This window comes from Xyrauchen texanus, chromosome 6 (assembly GCF_025860055.1).
Source record: "Xyrauchen texanus isolate HMW12.3.18 chromosome 6, RBS_HiC_50CHRs, whole genome shotgun sequence".
Taxonomy (NCBI): domain Eukaryota; kingdom Metazoa; phylum Chordata; class Actinopteri; order Cypriniformes; family Catostomidae; genus Xyrauchen; species Xyrauchen texanus.
In genome coordinates this window covers 37,509,100-37,524,365 of record NC_068281.1, presented here as the reverse complement: position 1 = coordinate 37,524,365, position 15,266 = coordinate 37,509,100, and the positions used below count along the sequence as shown (strand labels likewise).

At 36.3% G+C, this 15,266-nt stretch overlaps 1 protein-coding gene across 1 annotated transcript; it reads right to left on the bottom strand.

Moving 5' to 3' along the window:
- Nucleotides 1-216: 216 nt before the first annotated feature.
- Nucleotides 217-6,260, bottom strand: LOC127645035 (peroxiredoxin-1). Its single transcript, XM_052128540.1, has 6 exons — nt 6,203-6,260; nt 5,380-5,491; nt 1,877-2,030; nt 1,518-1,640; nt 1,184-1,314; nt 217-780 (listed from the first exon to the last, which is right to left on the bottom strand). The coding sequence occupies exons 2-6, from the start codon at nt 5,483-5,485 to the stop codon at nt 695-697; spliced, it is 600 nt and encodes a 199-aa protein (XP_051984500.1). The 5' UTR covers nt 5,486-5,491; nt 6,203-6,260; the 3' UTR covers nt 217-694.
- Nucleotides 6,261-15,266: the final 9,006 nt, after the last annotated feature.

Here is a 15,266-nt window from a genome sequence, read left to right as displayed (position 1 = left end):
TCTCTTCTAAATAGTTTAACAAAACAAAGAACAAAATTGTACAATTGCAAAAATTATATTTTTTATGACTGCCTGATTACTAAAAGTATTTAGGGTCATCAGAGACCCCAGATATGTAATATCATTTTTATTTTATTTATCTGAACATATTCTATTATTTTCCAATTGTCTTGAAAATGCTTTGTACAATTTACAATATTTGGGCATTTTGTAGATCCATGTGATAAATATACATGCCGAGTATGTAATAATATTTGGCTACACACCCATGCAGTTAAGGGTTAGAAAGCAAACCAACTCAATTCATGTAATCCTACAAACCAAGTTAGTTAAATTGCACAATTTCAAGGAAAGGCAAAATTAACAGTCAAAAGTTTTTGTTCAAAAAAATGGTTCATTGTTTGAAATACAAGCATTTTGACAAACAAGCTTGTCCCCACAATACAACATTTCTTTTCACAACAAAAGGAACAATAAGAAAATTTTTATGTACTAACTTAAAGGTTACAAAACATTTCAGTTGGTTTTGACCATGATTCACTTTGGTCCTAATGTCTTTCTTTCTCACAATATAAATACCAATACCACTCCTACACAAATGTTCTAGACTAACCAGTAGTACTTAATGTAACTCATTTACTATAGACCGTCTCAGTACAGGACCTGTTAGACTATGCTACACAGTCTTGTGCGTTTAATTTTGTTTGGAGAAGAAGTCTTTGCTTTTCTGGACGTCAGGCTTAATTGTGTCCTCTCCGGGCTTCCATCCGGCAGGGCAAACTAGGGAAAGGAGTAAGCAACAAAAAAGTTTTATTTTACTGGGTTAATAAAATTATTGGCACCTGAATTACAACTTAATTCAGTTTATGACTAATCTATATTGCATTTTAACATAATTAAACAAAAGATATACTATTGGTAGCACAGCCTGTATAAGGATGCAATCTTTGGGGCGGGGGAGGGATTTGATCTTTAGGGTGGGCAAGTGTCTCTTCGTCAGACCAGGGTAGGGATGCCCTCTTGACCCGCTTAGACCCGGCCATAGGTTCTAAGCTGAAATGTGCACCCTTTTCTCCCTACCGCCTTGATATACTGTAACATGGCACATACAGTATGTATTCTAAATCAAAAAGTATTGCCAATTGATATCACCTGTATCTAGGGATTAGAAAATGTGCTGTACCTTCTCCATGTTTATCGGTGAACTGAAATGCCTGGACCAAGCGCAGGGTTTCATCAATGGATCGGCCCACTGGCAGGTCATTGATGGTTATCTGCCTCAGAATGCCTTTGTCGTCGATGATGAAAAGACCTCTAAGTCAGGAAGAAATTAAACAAAATGAATCAAGGACCACCTCACAAAAAAAAGCAGAAATCAATAGGGATGTAGGAGAGAGACCAGTGTTGTTTTATTCTAACTGTAGGTCTGCCAAAACCCATCACTTTGAAGAAGTAGAAAAAAATATATGGTATATGGTACTTAAAGAATAACAAATATTTGATTCAGTTGCCCATACCTGTAGGCAATACCCTCATCTTCCTTAAGTACTCCATAATCTTGAGATATGGAGCGAAGGGAATCTGCCACCAGCGGGACATTCATATGTCCCAAACCACCTTGCTTACGAGGGGTGTTAATCCTGTTTTAATCACACATAGGTCATTCAGTGCATAGTTAATTAATAAGGTTAACTGCTACTGTCTGTACACAGCTTAGCACTGTAACATGCAATTGTATCGAGGCATTTGAAAATGTGGCACTCAAGACCATTGTTTTATTTTTTTGGGAACTGAATAACACTCACTATGAAAAGTAGAGTTTATCACATTTGAGGAGTTTAAAGTCTGAGGAGTTTTATTTATCTTTTTTGCTCACCAGGCAAGGTGACAGAAGTGGGAATCAACAGAGGCACCAATGACCTCACAGTTGATTTTTCTGAACTCCTCCACTGCATCACTGAAGGCAATGATCTCAGTGGGGCACACAAAGGTGAAGTCCAGTGGGTAGAAGAATAACACTACATATTTCCCTAGAAACAAGAGCAAAGCAGTTGTCACAGGTGCCTAGGGACACTCCCAAACTCCCAAAAATATATTTTTTGGCCCATTTTACCTGAGGTAATGAAGCTGCCTAATAATTACGCACACCTTGATATAAGGTGTTAGTCATTTTCGCCACATCCTCCCTCATTAACAAATACATACCACCTGAAAATTATTTAATCCAATAAGCATTCAAATTTATATGGTTTGGAGTTGTACATTTTGTATGGTAATAATGATAAGATTAGAATACTCACTTGCCTAATAATTGTGTGTGTGTGTGTGTGTGTGTGTGTGTGTGTGTGTATGTGTATATATATATATACACTCACCTAAAGGATTATTAGGAACACCTGTTCAATTTCTCATTAATGCAATTATCTAATCAACCAATCACATGGCTGTTGCTTCAATGCATTTAGGGGTGTGGTCCTGGTCAAGACAATCTCCTGAACTCCAAACTGAATGTCAGAATGGGAAAGAAAGGTGATTTAAGCAATTTTGAGCGTGGCATGGTTGTTGGTGCCAGACGGGCCGGTCTGAGTATTTCACAATCTGCTCAGTTACTGGGATTTTCACGCACAACCATTTCTAGGGTTTACAAAGAATGGTGTGAAAAGGGAAAAACATCCAGTATGCGGCAGTCCTGTGGGCTGAAAATGCCTTGTTGATGCTAGAGGTCAGAGGAGAATGGGCCGACTGATTCAAGCTGATAGAAGAGCAACTTTGCCTGAAATAACCACTCGTTACAACCGAGGTATGCAGCAAAGCATTTGTGAAGCCACAACACGCACAACCTTGAGGCGGATGGGCTACAACAGCAGAAGACCCCACCGGGTACCACTCCACTACAAATAGGAAAAAGAGGCTACAATTTGCAAGAGCTCACCAAAATTGGACAGTTGAAGACTGGAAAAATGTTGCCTGGTCTGATGAGTCTCGATTTCTGTTGAGACATTCAGATGGTAGAGTCAGAATTTGGCGTAAACAGAATGAGAACATGGATCCATCATGCCTTGTTACCACTGTGCAGGCTGGTGGTGGTGGTGTAATGGTGTGGGGGATGTTTTCTTGGCACACTTTAGGCCCCTTAGTGCCAATTGGGCATCGTTTAAATGCCACGGCCTACCTGAGCATTGTTTCTGACCATGTCCATCCCTTTATGGCCACCATGTACCCATCCTCTGATGGCTACTTCCAGCAGGATAATGCACCATGTCACAAAGCTCGAATCATTTCAAATTGGTTTCTTGAACATGACAATGAGTTCACTGTACTAAAATGGCCCCCACAGTCACCAGATCTCAACCCAATAGAGCATCTTTGGGATGTTGTGGAACGGGAGCTTCGTGCCCTGGATGTGCATCCCACAAATCTCCATCATCTGCAAGATGCTATCCTATCAATATGGCCAACATTTCTAAAGAATGCTTTCAGCACCTTGTTGAATCAATGCCACGTAGAATTAAGGCAGTTCTGAAGGCGAAAGGGGGTCAAACATAGTATTAGTATGGTGTTCCTAATAATCCTTTAGGTGAGTGTAGATGGGAACTCCTTCAATACTGTTTAAAAAACATATATATATATATATATATATATATATATATATATATATATATTTATTAGGGCTGTCAATTTAACGCGTTAATTCAGTTATGTTTAATTTTACAAAACATAACGCGGTAAAAAAAATTAGTGCAATTAATCACATGCCCACGGACCATAATAAGGAAGATTCCTGAGAAATGCAAGCTTGCTGTACCACCTGTTTACTCCAGAGGGCAGTAAGTGAAATTTCAGCTGTATGAGCAACGCGCAGTTTAAACGGTGAAGAAAACACTCCAGTAGGCAGAACAACAAAAACATACATTATGTTCTTGCGTTCAAAAACCTCGAAGGAGCGCAAATGCGATCTAAGGGATCTCAGGATGTGTTTAAAGATTGAGTATTAAACTATATTTAACTTGACACAGTGACCTAAAAATTTTATGTTTATGACGCAACACACCTGAGACGTCTAACGTAGGTGTAAATTGACGGGCCCTTATACAAGCCCTCATAATAAATCTCCAACTGATTGACAAATTCACTTGTGTAATGGATTTCTGTGAACTGTGTGCCAATGATTGACTTATGATCAATAATATGGTAGTAAACAATACATTGTATTCTAAAGCCACTTTTTGTATTGTCTTATCAATGATTAACTCTTCAGCTACAAGAATGTAATGCATTTTAATTATCTGAATATATATATATATATATATATATATATATAATTTTTAAATATTTAAAGATAACTATGTATTATTATATATTGATATAAATATGTATAATCATTATATATTGAGTTATTGTTATATGAGGGCTTCCTCTGCAAATATTTGTAGATGCGATTAATCACGATTATTTAATCGGGACACCATGTAATTAATTCGATTAAAATTTTTAATCTATTGACAGCCCTAATATACATACATATATATATATATATATATATATATATATATATATATATTTTTTTTTTTTTTTTTAAATATAGGTGAAAAGATTAAGTACTTTCCACATTTAATAAGTCATTTTAAACATAAACTTGAAAATGTTAATTAAATTCAACATTTGTACTCAATTCAAACCAGTAAAAATATGTTCTAGCTTATAACTATTATTTATGATTGTTATCGCTACAATGTGTCATCACGTATCAATCCTAAAGTAGAAAACCTTATATTTATTTATTTTCTAATTTGAGTAAATGTCACATGTAAATAAATAGTACGTAAATTTGGTGTTCCCTGCAGGCACCAGGCTTGAATGATAATGAGTTTTTTTTGTAGTTGATTTTGTTGTTTTTTGGTAAATTTTGTTTAGTCTGAAGTCCATTTTCTACACAAAATTACCCAAATATTTTTTTTTTTTTACTGTATCGTGTTTTTTGCACCAAGTAGTAGTATTTTACGTGAAGGTTACTCTATTAGAAGAAATGTTTAAGTTCAATTTACTCACTCGCTTTAATCATTATTATGTCAGGAAGCAGATTTTATTTAATTCTATTAAAATTTACCTGAAAAAAGTGTGTGCAAATACTTGCAAAATAAAAATAAATCTTACTAGTAATTTTTTTTCAGCGTGTGTTTGCTGCTTCCTGAAAGAAAATACTTATGAACCGTATATAGCAATATTGTATGATCAAGAGTTTCTGGCCAGTGTTCTCTTTCAGAGTTCTTTACAATATAATTCACATTTTTATTCTATATAAATATTGAAAGGATTACTATCTCGGTATGCACCATATATTACAGGACATTCTTCATTGCACTGATGTTCAGATTATACCTCTGTAGTCAGACAACTTGAGATCTTTAAACTGTCCATCTGGCATCACAGCTTTGGCTGTAAAGTCTGGAGCAGTCTTCCCAATATGAGCTTTTCCAGCTGCCATTCTCTGCTAGAGTGAAGAGTAGAAAATATATTTCACTTTAGAAAGCAAAACGGAAAAGAAACATGAATAGAAAGAAATTTGTCTAAAAAAAACTAACAAAATGATTAATGCCACATTTCAGAGGAAGAAACCGTAAGTATATAATAAGAAGTATTAACTTTGATGCATACGAGTATATACAAAATACTACATTCTACATGAAGATTGATTACTTTAGGAATAGAATAGAATTTTCTTTCATTAACCCAATATTTATTCAATCTGTAACATTTGAACTTGCACACGACTGGAAAATTAACTATATTCATTAATTTTGAATTTATAAAACGCAATTTTGACTAAAGACAATAAATATATCGCATTTTTATACAACGCGTTTTTGACGTAACGCAATTTCCCATTAAGTCTATTGCTCTTATATTGCAGAAAGATTCAGTTTAGGTAAAATAGAATTAGCTGAACGTGCAACAGGTCGAAGAAAAGTTACCAGTGTCTCATTTCACAATACATTTTACATTCGCATTTATATAAGTCAACACTGACACATTAATCTATTACCCTCCAAATGTCAGATCTTACTTTCTGTTTTAAAGAATACACCGCCGACCAAAAAAACACGAACCTTTATGTATATTTCCGGATACTGTATGGCCATAGAAAGTGTAGCAAAAAGCATATTAAAAAACATGTACAAGTTTGCAAAAGAGCATCTCATACCCTGGGTGTATCCGCAGTCCGAGACAGTCAATGAATGAATGAAGTGAACTCACGGCGGTTGTTTGTGTTTAAATAAGGCTTCCCCAAGTCCCGCGATACTCTGTGAGATCCACTGCCTCGAGAAGTGAATGCCCATTGAAATTACCAAATGACTGAGATCTGTTTATGGCAGGATGACTTTGCATATTTCCTAAATATGTTGAACACGAGGAGATGTGCTGTTTCCATATTGACTGTATTGTAAAAATATTCTACAAACTTCCTCATACAAAACGAACTGATCAATTAATACAGTTAGCCAAATAAAACAACTTAGTACCTTGAAATATGTGTCAGTCTTGAGAAAAGAGAATAACCATAAACCGGTTGCTTGCTTTCAGTGATTATAGTCTATTTTAAAGTGAGAAAAGACATACACAGTTAAAGAGAAATTTCACCCAAAACAAAAATTCTTCTCATCATTTACTCATCTCATACCATACCAGATGTGTATGACTTGCTTTCTTTTGAAGTACACAAATTAAGATTTTTAGAAGAATATTTCAGCTCTGTAGATCCATACAATGAAAGTGAATGGTGACCAGAACTTTGAAGCTACAAAAATCACATAAAGGCAGCATAAAAGTTATCCATACGACACAGATGTTTAATCCATATATTCTGAAGCGATATGATTGGTGTGGGTGAGAAATAGATAAAAAATTCTCCCTGCCATCAATTTCATGTCATGGGCCTCCTGCCATGTGACTGAGACTTTTTGTCAAATGTCAAAGGTTTTGCCTCTCATTAGTCAAACTGAGTTTCATTTCTAAATACAATGCAAACTTGAGACAGTTTATTTTGAACATCTCCCCTCAAAATCATTAGCATTAATCATATTCGTATGTAGGTGCCTATGACCTTAATGTACTAAACACAATTAATTGATTTGTCATTTCACAAGATATACTCAATGTATACATGTTTCTCAATGTTACATGAAAATTCTGTTATTGAACTCCACCTTTAAGTTACAAAATTTGTGGATTTCTCCCCTGCTTCATTGTGTCAAAGTAATGCTTTTACATTCCTCTGGAGTATCTAAACTCAACAGTTATGTTTACACATATTTCTCCCCCATATCCCTTTTATCTAGGTCAGTTCCCAGAGAGTAAATCTTTTCACTCATTCAAATCCACATCAATCGTTGGACACTACATGTACTGTAAACACAATAGCTTGGAATTCCTAACACTTCCTTAAGCAAGTTTATGTACTTTGTATTAGGCAATGCAGAAAATAAGCCCCCCCCCACACACACACACACACACACTCAAACCCTCTTTCAGCGTGCCGTTTCTCAACCTTGTTGCCATGGGCACCAAATGAAGGGTCTGATAAGAGGGGACTGGACACAAAGAGATCAAATTAAAATTGCAGCTGTGGGCATCAGATCAAATGATGCCTCAAACATGTGTTTAAAAAGAAATGCTTTCAACCAACAAACATGGGCATAATCAGCCTGTCTCTCAGTAATAACCTGCTCTTCTGCTTTCTGTCACGTCCACAATTTTAGTGAACATTACAAACAACATTCATACACCAGGTTTTGGCTACTTAATAGTATGTTCAGTGTGCTAAATCATAAATGGAATGTTTAAGGAGGATTGCACTTATAAACACTAAGCCTAAAGCATGAGTCAGTAACAAAAGTTTGTGGTGTGTAGATAAGAGCAATAGCACATCAGGATATAGGTTGTAGTTCTGTATGCCTTGGTTCGGAGTATTCTGAAAAAATAGAAACCTTATACTAGTAGCCTAGTTGAGCCATCTCTCTTGGGCAGCATAGTATTTGTGAGGTATGCCAACAAGTGTATGCATTGCCAAAGAGACTTCAATTCCCAATGAACAACTTTTATGAGGAACTTCAGTTCATGAGCAAGAAGAGCTCAGGGGCAAGTGAGGGCTCTGACAAGCCTCACAAGTAGAGGTCGACCGATATTGGTTTTTTCAGGCCGATGCCGATGCAGATCTTTTGAATTCTGGGTCGGCCGATGGTCGATTAATGCTGACGATTTATTTTGGCCGATATTTGGCCGATATGTGCTTGTTTTTAACCTTTTATTTGAACATTTTATTTGAAAGATAAAATGTAACACAAATAATTACTTAAGATAGACAAAATTTCTCAACAAATACATTTATCTGCACTTGTACACTTAAATTAAAAATGTATAATGTAAAAACATATTGTATAAATAATGTATAACAAATATATTAAATAAACAAAGCAGGTGTTACGAACTGCTCCAAATGCAGCTTTAATTAAGGGGCAATCCAGACACGTAATCCAATATTCAGAGCATCCAAGAGAAGCACAGGCATAACTAGGGATGGGTATCGTTAAGGTTTTAATGGTATTACTACTCTTACCGATACTGCTTATGGATCCGGTACACTTTAACGGTATTCTTAACGGTTCTTTTTGTTATATATATATATATATGTGTATATTAAACAAAGATAAACAAAAGATGAACAATTACACAAAGATAAACGTTATATAGGCACAGTGATTTAATTTCAGGAAGGTTTACTAACATTACTGTTCAGGTGTGGTCTAAAAAGAAATCTAATAAAGTAATCAATTGTAAAATAACACTGCATAGTTTATCATAGATAGATTAATGCAGAAGTTATTTATTCAAGAGCTGTAAGTGATTTTCTCTTTGCCTTTTGTTGTTTGATTCGCAGTAATGGCTCAATCATCAGCATGTTGATTAGACTGCTCAGATCTAATAGACTCCTGATGCAGCATATTTTCTCCCAACTATTTCCATAACTACGTCCATTTAAGACATAAACTGTGTTTAAGTGAATCTCCAAGCCGGTCGTTTTGACATATTTTTGTGTATAGTTGATCGTTTAGACGCGCACATGAAACCCAAAGTAGCCTATACTTTGCTTGTCTCGTTGCGGTCTGTTTCGGAGCGCGCACTGCCTTGGGAACGGTATCTCTTGCAGTCTTTTTATTATTAAACGCATCCCGCAATTTAGCAACAGTAGCTAGACTGCATTTTACAACAATCACCGATCGTGCTGATTCTGACGTTAAGTTTGAGTTTTAGGGAGAAATGTCAGTGCACCGCTGTGAAGGGAAGGAAGTTGTGCTAGACAGAATGCGGCTTATGTATAAATATTATTTTTATAATCTTTGGAAGGCGAAATCTAAAATTAAATCAGACTAATAATCACAGATCTAAAGTGTAACCAGACTACGTCTGAATGTTTAGTTCTGTCACTCATTAAGCAGGGCTCGTGTTGTGCTCGCTGTGGCACTGCGTGAGCGAGATCTCTCTCTCTCTCTCTCTCTCTGACTGCGAATAGCTAAATTGCATCACAGACGAATGGTTTCATATTATTATACATAGAAATGGCTGGCGAGATAAAATTACTTTCTCTTTATAGCAATAATAAATGTATTTTCTTAATTTCTCCAGTACCGACAGCAGAACAGATAACGTCCGAGCTTACCAAAGCCAGTCCTTCAATATCCTATAGTGCGTTGGTATCTTTTTTCTTACTTATTTCTCTGCATTGAGTGACAAAACTATCAAATATAAGACACACAAACAGAACAAATAAAAGTCTCAGATTCACTGTCTGTAATTGCAAAATTCTTGCTTACTTATTGTGACATGATAGCAACCCTTCTGCTGTGATAATGCAACTTCAACTACGCTATCAATATCCAAAGTAGCCGAACGTCATGTCAACTATCACGTTTGTCGCGTTTTTTCTTGAAGTTGGCAGTAACATATAAAAAGTTTTTAATTAAATATATAGGAGTTATACAGATTTAATCCTTACCGTTTTCTCCAAGGAACTTAGCTCCTTCCTTAGGCACTGGATGAGGTCTGCTCACTCTGCTGGAAAACGACTCTAGGGGCAGCGTGTGTCGAACACGTGTTCCACAACAACACTAGGCTGCCCACAGATGCGCCTGCCTAATAATCGGCTTGATATACTTGGATATTGGCCGATGCCGATTATGTTAAAAAATGCAAGAAATCGACTTCTACTCACAAGCTGTACCCAGGCCAGAGAAAATAGGAAATGAAGAGACAACCAGTGAGGTGTCAACAGGCATCTTCACAAGTCATTGACATAGAGTCCAAGTCTAGACTCAAGTCTCTGACGTAGAGTCCAAGTCAAGTCCCAAGTCTTTGAGTTAGAGTTCAAGTAAATTTAAAGTCTTTGAGGTTGCCCAAGTCAAGTCTCAAGTCTTTTAGGTGGAGTCCATGTCAAGTCTTTGAGGTGGAGTCCAAGTTAAGTCTCAAGTTTCAAAGTCTTTGATGTAGAGTCAAAGTCAAATCTCAAGTCTTTGAGGTGAAGTCCAAGTCAAGTATCGAGTCTTTCATGTAGAGTCCAAGTCAAGTCTCAAGTCTTCGATGTAGAGTCTAAGTCAAGTCTCAAGTCTTTGAGGTGGAGTCCAATTCAAGTGTCAAGTCTCTGATGTAGAGTCCAAGTAAAGTCTCAAGGCTTTGAGGTGGAGTCCAAGTCAAGTGTCAAGTCTCTGATGTAGAGTCCAAGTAAAGTCTCAAGTCTTTGAGGTAGAGTCCAAGTCCAGTCTCATGTCTTGAGGTAGAGTCAAAGTCAAGTCTCAAGTCTCTGACGTAGAGTCCAAGTCAAGTCTCAAATCTTTGAGGTGAAGTCCAACTCAAGTCTCAAGTCTCTGATGTAGAGTCCAAGACAAGTATCAAGTCTTTGTGGTGGAGTCCAAGTCAAGTCTTATGTCTCTGAAGAAGAGTCCAAGTCAAGTCTCAAGTCTCTGATGTAGAGTCCAAGTCAAGTCTTAAATCATTGAGGTGGAGTCCAAGTCAAGTCACAAGTCTCTGATGTAGTGTCTAAGTCAAGTCTCAAGCCTTTTTTTCATCAACTCAAGAATGAACATTTTTCCCTCTAGCACTACTGATAGCTTGTTGTGTGAGCAATCTTTGAGACATGGGTTCTGGTCCTGTGGGAACCGGGAAGCAATTATGTTCTCGTAATAAATGGTGAGCGTGATTCTGTGGTTTTGCCATTTAAAATTACATTTTTACTCCACCGATGGTTAGATTTAGTGTTGGGGTTTAGGTTAAGTTTAAAGTTAAATAAATGTACATTTCTGGTGACTAGGGTTGCCACTTGTCCCATGTTAGCCAGGGTGTCCTGTTTTTTAGCCTAAATGAACATGATTGTCCCGTATTTCAGTGGCAAGAAGCTTGATTGTAATGGTGAGATGCTTGGCACCAACAATTGAAATCTCAGTTGAAATGTCTTAATTCAGGTGTGTGATCATGTGTGAGATCTACATTACCTGGACTCGAGAGAACTGAACCAGAGAAATTATCTAGCATTCATGGATTGGTCAGATCAGTGAAGTGTATGAATAAGATCAAAAGGCAGATGTCACGCTACAACAGAAATTTGACCCGGAATATATCTGTCAATTCAAAAAGCTTAACTTTTTGTCCTTTCACATGACAAATGTTTGATAATCAGATGCAAAACTAACCAATTTCGAGGATGTATGCAATATGTCTACCTTTGTCTCAACATGGGGGCGCCATATTAAGGGGGGCTTCCAGAAAACATAACCATTCGAGGGAGAACCCCCCCTCCCCACACACACACACCTCAAATGGTTATGTCTTGTGGGGGGCCCTTAGCATACCACCGAAGCCCCCCTTAATATGGTGCACCCATGTCGATAATCTTAATTTTGCCACCCAGAAGACACAAGCTAAAGTCTCTTGGTTACAGTAGATGTATCTTGACATTTGTCTAGATTCATACTTGTCACCACTATATGAAAAATGTACAAGAATCAGAATCAGAATCAGAATCAGCTTTATTGCCAAGTATGCTTACACATACAAGGAATTTGTCTAGGTGACAGGAGCTTCCAGTCAACAACAATACAAACAATACCAAAAACAGCAGCAAGACATAGGTAATTAAAAACAAAAAAGAACACAAAATAAACAATTATACATATACGTACATACACTCACCTTCATACATACCCACATACACACACGTAGTGCAAATCTAAAACAATCTGTTATATAAAGAACAAAAACCTGTATATTATGTACAGAGCAATGTAAGTAATGGCAGAAGTGGATATGTTGGATAATATAAATTAAAATTAAAATTAAAAGAAGCCATAAAACACCTAGGACAAAACAGCAGAAGTGCGGTTCACAAGGGATTGAAGGGAATGTTCTACAGCTACTGGCTTTGTTTTGAAGAGGCTCTGCTGTCAGTGCCTGCTGTGAAGGGAAACACTTCATTTCCCCTCACGCCATCTCATCCATATGCAGCCTTCTCTTCACAGTTGGATCATTCATAGACAGGCCTGGACTTATCTAAATATCCCTCATACTGAGAACTGTGCAAGCATGGCACTAATCAGATGAACCAAATTTATATTTCATATCATGAAATGTATGCATTTGCAGCATCTACAAGACTTGCACTACTGACTTTGAGTTTTTTATACTGTAAAAGCAATTGCAGTGACATTAAAATAGTTTTATAACATAACATTTTTCTATTGCCGATTGGTAATGTGAGGTCGATCACACCTAATCCTTGGATTTAGGATGGACCACACCGAACCTCACAGAAATTACCGGCCAGGTTGAACTACGTTTCACATCCCTGATCTCTGCCTGCATCACCTCGGTCTATTGATGGACTACGATCTTGAAATCGAATGCATAGACTAACAATTGCCAACAAAAGCCTTCATGAGCCAATTAACAAGGACAATTGCACCTATGTGAACTTCTGCCGTTAATCCAGGATGGACTTCAAAGACATTAGTCATTAATCTTACAGTTCAAACAAAATCGATGTTTAAACACTGACCCTTAAGTAATATTTCAGTCAGAGGGGAACTGGCCCCCACAGTGAGTCTGGTTTCTCCCAAGGTTATTTTTCTCCATTAAACAACATCTTATGGAGTTTTGTGTTCCTTGCCACAGTCGCCTTCGGCTTGCTCACTGGAATTATTAATACAATTATTATTTAATTACTTATTTTTAAACACGATAAACAATCATATTTTATCTAATTACACAATGATGATTCATCGGCATTATAGACATTACAGTTTTATCGTCTGTTAATGCCTGATCTTCTGTAAAGCTGCTTTGAAATTATGTGTGTTGTGAAAGGTGCTATACAAATAAAATTGACTTGACTTGACATAATATTGTTGTGTCTGGATGGGTGGCAAGGCTGGCACTAGGATGTGATCTTTGGGGGTGGTGGGGGGTTTAGACCTTTAGTGTGGGCAGTTGGTTCTCTTTTCGTCTGGATGCCCCTTGGTTGTATTCCCCCCACTCCACCTTAGACCCAGCCATGCTAGATGGGTAACTGAGCATTTAATGCGGCATAGAGACACAGTGTTAACCTACAAATGGCTTAGATGCCTATATATTAAGCTATAGGACAGGAGAAAGTATTTTAACATAAAAAAAGTTACACACTTAGCTTTAAGGTGACCACATTTCTGAACTAAATACTTGGCATTTTGCAGTCAATAGACAAGTGCAGTTGAAATGTACAATGTTGTTATCAATTAATTAAAAAGGGGAGACAATTCAGATTTTGTATATTTTGACCATGGTAAATATAGTACTGTGATTAACTCTGGTATATCATACTCCATGGTGATGCTCTTGACTGGAGCCCTGAAGATTGTTTAGTAGAGGAAGATGAATGAATGAATAAATGAGGCTACTATAACGAGCTGCTCGCTATGTTGGTAAACGTATGTTGCATTTAGGCAGTAACTTGTCTTGGAGGCTTTTCTGGTCATTAGGCCTGTTTAATGTGGCATAATGCGAGCAAATATGTGCTTCCTTTGGTTTTTAGTGAAAAGCTTTGGCACTTGGCCTCCAGTTGATGTCAAACTTTTACATCTCCTGTATAGAGGCAAGCTGTTTCACAAAATACTCACTAAAGATGATGCCTGTGGCAAATTTGTGACCATACAAAAATGAATTGTCTGCAAACAGCCTTTGAGTAGTTGGCAAATAACATTTCCATGTCTTCAAAGCATTAGGTTAAACTTTATGCAAATGTTTAAGCGAAGGTGTATACATTTTTTACAAAAATAAATAAATATAAAATGTGAATTTAAAATTGTATTATTCACACATTTTATTTTTACATAAAAATTCCATCAAATTGAATTGTGTAATTAAACTTAAAATATATACAGTATATATATATATATATATATATATATATATATATATATATATATATATATATATATATTATTTTATTTGTCAAAGAGTACAATTAAATTTGAAAGAATTTTGTTATGAAATGAAATTTGTAAATCTTAAAAAAAATAATTTGAGTTATTTTTGGTGCTGTAACTGGCCACAATTTATTACACTTTCATTCATTTTAATAACCTTTAAGCTTTTTTTTTTTTTTAATTCTTAAATTATCCTGTGGTGTGACAAAGGATTTTTTTAAGTACACATATACCATATAGTTTTAACATGAGGTCATTAGGTAAAGGATATCACAATGTAGGCCACTGCTTTCACTGCTTAAAAATGCCAAGTCAACTACCCCTAATAATGTAAATAATGTTTTTGATGAATTGACAATCCCAGTCTAAATTGTTCCTATGTTGGCTATTTTTATTTTTCTTTCAGCAGAGTATGTGTTGATGGCTCTTCTTTACATAAAGCGTTAAAAATGTTTTCCTATCAAGTAAAGGGGCATGACATGCCTTTTTATTATTTTAATCCTTGAGGTTCACTTATAATATTAGTAAAATGTTTTGCACAAATTAGTTTTTTTGTTTTGTCATATTTTTGTAAAATATGATAATTTTCCACCTTCATTCTGACCCTCTGTCATAAACGCTCGGTTTTGGTGCTGCTTCTCCTTTAAGACTTGACAGGAAACGCCCTCTGTTGTGATTGGCTCTCTCCTCATCCGACCTGTCATCTCACTGCTCACCGGTGCTGGGTGAGACTACAAAAGTGATAAGGTAAAGCAGATGCAA

What these genes read in the sequence shown, in the direction of transcription:
- LOC127645035 (XM_052128540.1), bottom strand. Translation starts at nt 5,485, where the DNA reads ATGGCAGCTGGAAAAGCTCATATTGGGAAGACTGCTCCAGACTTTACA. An exon ending in CACTTCTGTCACCTTGCCTG is followed by an intron (nt 1,641 to 1,876) that starts GTGAGCAAAAAA and finishes TGATTAAAACAG; the next exon opens with GATTAACACCCCTCGTAAGC. An exon ending in CACCGATAAACATGGAGAAG is followed by an intron (nt 781 to 1,183) that starts GTACAGCACATT and finishes TCCTTTCCCTAG; the next exon opens with TTTGCCCTGCCGGATGGAAG.